Source organism: Otolemur garnettii, unplaced genomic scaffold (genome assembly GCF_000181295.1).
Source record: "Otolemur garnettii isolate 467f Iridium unplaced genomic scaffold, OtoGar3 scaffold00038, whole genome shotgun sequence".
Classification (NCBI taxonomy): domain Eukaryota; kingdom Metazoa; phylum Chordata; class Mammalia; order Primates; family Galagidae; genus Otolemur; species Otolemur garnettii.
The window spans coordinates 5,367,859-5,371,300 of NW_003852433.1; the positions used below are offsets into that span (position 1 = coordinate 5,367,859).

General features: G+C 48.4%; 1 protein-coding gene across 1 annotated transcript in view; it reads right to left on the reverse strand.

Annotated features, from left to right (window-relative positions):
* Nucleotides 1-292, reverse strand: part of SF3A1 (splicing factor 3a subunit 1) — a 24,453-nt gene extending 24,161 nt beyond the window's left edge. The window contains exon 1 of the mRNA XM_003789872.3: nucleotides 80-292. Coding sequence (XP_003789920.1) covers nucleotides 80-142 — 63 coding nt within the window. The 5' untranslated portion in view covers nucleotides 143-292. The remainder of the gene's footprint in view (nucleotides 1-79) is intronic.
* Between the last annotated feature and the right edge of the window lie 3,150 nt (nucleotides 293-3,442).

Consider the following 3,442-nt stretch of genomic DNA (forward strand, 5'->3'; position numbering starts at 1 on the left):
TTCCAGCGCGAGAAGAGCGCCCAGGCCTAGGCTCGAGCCGCTGGTTGGGCTGCAGGGTGACCTGCGGGGGGCAAGGTACCTGTTTGGGCTCGGCTACCACCGGCGGCGGCGGAGGCACCGCCTGCACGGGTCCGGCCGGCATGACTGCGACGCTCAGGGCTGCCAGTCCGCCTCGGTGTAGGTGAGATGCTCCGCGTCAAAACAGCCTCCTTCCCCGACCGTACGACGAGCTCCCAAGATGGCGGCGGCCGCGCTAGTCGTAGCGGACGAGGCGAAACGGACGCACTTCCGGACCCGCCCCTCGCCGCGGCGAACTTCCCGCCCCCCTCCGCGGAGACGTCGGCCCGCGACGCAGTTGCCATGGCAGCAGCCGAGGCGCCTAGGTTGGGGTTTTGCTGGGTCTCCGAAGCCGGAAGCGCTACGGGGCCAGTTCCATGAGCCAGCTAGATACAGAAGCTGAAGCTTCCTTGGACACAGGTGAGATGTTCAATAGCACCTGGCCCGTCCTTCACTTCCCAGACGAGTTCTTCTCCCTGTCCGACCCCGCGGTCCAGAGGTCCCGCTCTCCTTTCATCAGGCCCGCAGCCTCAAAACCCTACATCCCTATTCCCTTACCGCTCCCTTTCTAACTCCAGGCCCGCCTCCTCCAAGGACCCCTTCCAAATCAAGGCACTTAATTCCTACCAATTCCTTTTCTTTTGGGCCTGCCCGTTCTAGGTTCTACCCAGAGCCTTCCACAGCCCCACCCTCAAGCCCCACGGGACCCTCTCACATCAGGGCCGCTTTGTGTGTGTGTTTGAGACCAGGATCTTACTTTTGCCCAGGCTAGAGTGCCATGGCGTTAGGCTAGCTCACAGCAACCTCACACTCCTGGGATCAAGCGATCCTCCTGTCTCAACCTTCCAGAATGCCAGGATTGTAACGGCGCTTCTTTAGGCTCCATCCCTCACTCCTACAAGTGCGGACTTGCAGACCACTGCCCTGGCTCCCTAGAGGCAAACTTCAAATCTCGCAGGCTCCCGAGATCTTCTCCTACCTCCCTGCCCCCGCCCCCCACCCCGTAGCAGTTTTGTGCCATTGTTATCAATGTAGAATAATAATGAAAGCTAGAATGTATTAAACATTTACCATGTCCAGACCCTGTGTCAAACACTTTACGTGTTACATTAATTTCTCCTTGTAGCAATCTACAGAAAGGACAGGGAAGTTTGGAGATAGTGGAGTAGGTATCCAAGCTCAGGCCAGTCTTAACTTCTCTACTAGTGTGTCAACAGAAAAAAAGCCATATTCTTCTAAATAATTTAAAGAAGTTTATTCTGAGCCAAATTTGAAGGCTACTACCTGGAGCCACATCCAAGAAGCCTTGAGCAGCTTGGCGCCTGTAGCTTAGCGGTCAGGGTGCCAGCCACTTAACACCAGAGGTGGCGGGTTCGAATCCAGCCTGGCCCTGCCAAACAACGAGAACTAGAACCAAAAAATAGCTGGGCATTGTGGCAGGCGCCTGTAGTCCCAGCTACTTGGGAGGCTGAGGCAAGAGAGCCAGTGGACTTGGGTGGTGGGGGTTACATTTTGTTTTATACATTTCAGGGAGACAGGAATTACAGGGAAAGTCATAAATCAATACATGGAAGACATATGTTGGTTTGGCTGGGAAAGGTGGGACATCTTAAAGCAGGGGTTTACAGGTAGGTTTGAAGATTTTTTGACAGTTGGCTGAAAGAGTTAGGCCCTGTATAAAAGACCAGGAGTCAGTGGGGAAAATATGCTAAGATGTGGGTCTGTTAATCAGAGACAAACTGCAGGACATAGACCTAGACTCAAGTGGTCTGTTGTGTATATTGAGGACTTGAAAATACATCTTGCAGAGCCTGCAGCTTATTAATAAGTTACAAAAGACATCTGTAAGAAGGTAGGAGGACGTGATGAAGCATCTCTGATCTCCTTTCTCATGGCTAGCAACTTAGTTTTAGGGGATCCTCTTGACCAAGAAGGAGTCCAGTCATTCAGCCACTGGGGGGAAACCTTAAGATTTTATTTTAGTTCACACCTTTGTTCTCATTTGGTCCCTTCAGTGTCTCCAGGGATCCAGATAATTAACAGTCTCAAGTTAGAGACAACTGTCATATGGTTGGTTCTAGAGTTTCCAATGTGTTTTCATGATGGTGACTTTTAATCTCAGTGGTTGGGAAGTAAGAATAATATTTACCAGTGCGTTAGAGTACTAGTTCTCACAGAGGCTTGAGTGTTGAGTGGGAGCAAAAGAAAGGCTTCTGCCCTTTCCTAGGAGTTACAAGACTGCCTTGAGCTCCAGGGAACTTAGAAGAGGCACAGTTAGCTGCTGCTCCTCCTTGCTGGCAATGTGGCTCAGGTACAGCACAGGGCTGAAAGCTTTTCCACTCAAGACCCAGGAATTACAGAGTAAGCCCATGTCAAATGCTTCCTCACTTGACACGCTCTTAAGTGCTTCTCAAACCATGCCTATATCTGCATAACCTCAATTTTAATAAGAAAGGACATGAGGTAACCTTGGATAGTTTTGATACTCTGGCATTTGCTGCTATTTATCTCAACCAGAATCTAATGTGAACTGATATCCAGGATTGCCCCAATGGCAGCTCTAGTTGTTTGAAAGTGGACTCAGTGTTCCTTGGTGCCTTCACAAGCAAGCTTATGGGTTCCAGGTGCTTTGCCACCTGAATATACTTCCTTGCATGTTGGGGCTTCTTGCTTGCTTTATTTATTTACTACACACTTATTTCAAGAAGGAACCCAGAATGTTTCCATCTGTTGTTTTCCTTTGTTTCCACCTTCCTCTTTGGGGACATAAAATCTCTTAGGCAGCAGTATCTCATGAGAGGTACTTGCTAAGGCAACAAGTGTATGGGTTGTGGGCATGTGTGTGTGTTTGTGTGTATGAATGTTGAGGGTAGACCCACATCACTTTCCACCATGTGGGTGGAGCTGACACACCCAAGCTTACCTCTTGCAGAGACTGTCAGACATAGTTGGTGGTTCCTAGAAGACAGGCCTTCATGTGCCTTGCTTGTCCTTAGTCTTGGTACGGTGCCTGGCATGTAGTTGATAATTAGCCACCATTAGCTGGGTAACACACAGTATCTGACATTTTCCACCTGTGCTATTCAATAGAGTAGCCACCAGGCCATGTGGCTTTTGAGCATTAGAAATGGTGTCTGGTCCAAACAGAGATGTACTATGTCAAATAGACATTGGGCTTTGAGACATGATACTAAAAATAAGAATGTAAAAAAGATCTTAATAATTTTATCTTGATTTCATGTTGAAATGATAATATTTTGGGTATATTGGGTTAAATAAAATATGTCATTAAAATTAATTTGCCTCTTTAAAAAATTCTTTTTAATGTATGGGGAGAAAAAGTAATATCTTTTCCTCACTCACTACAAGGTCCATGGTTGAGATG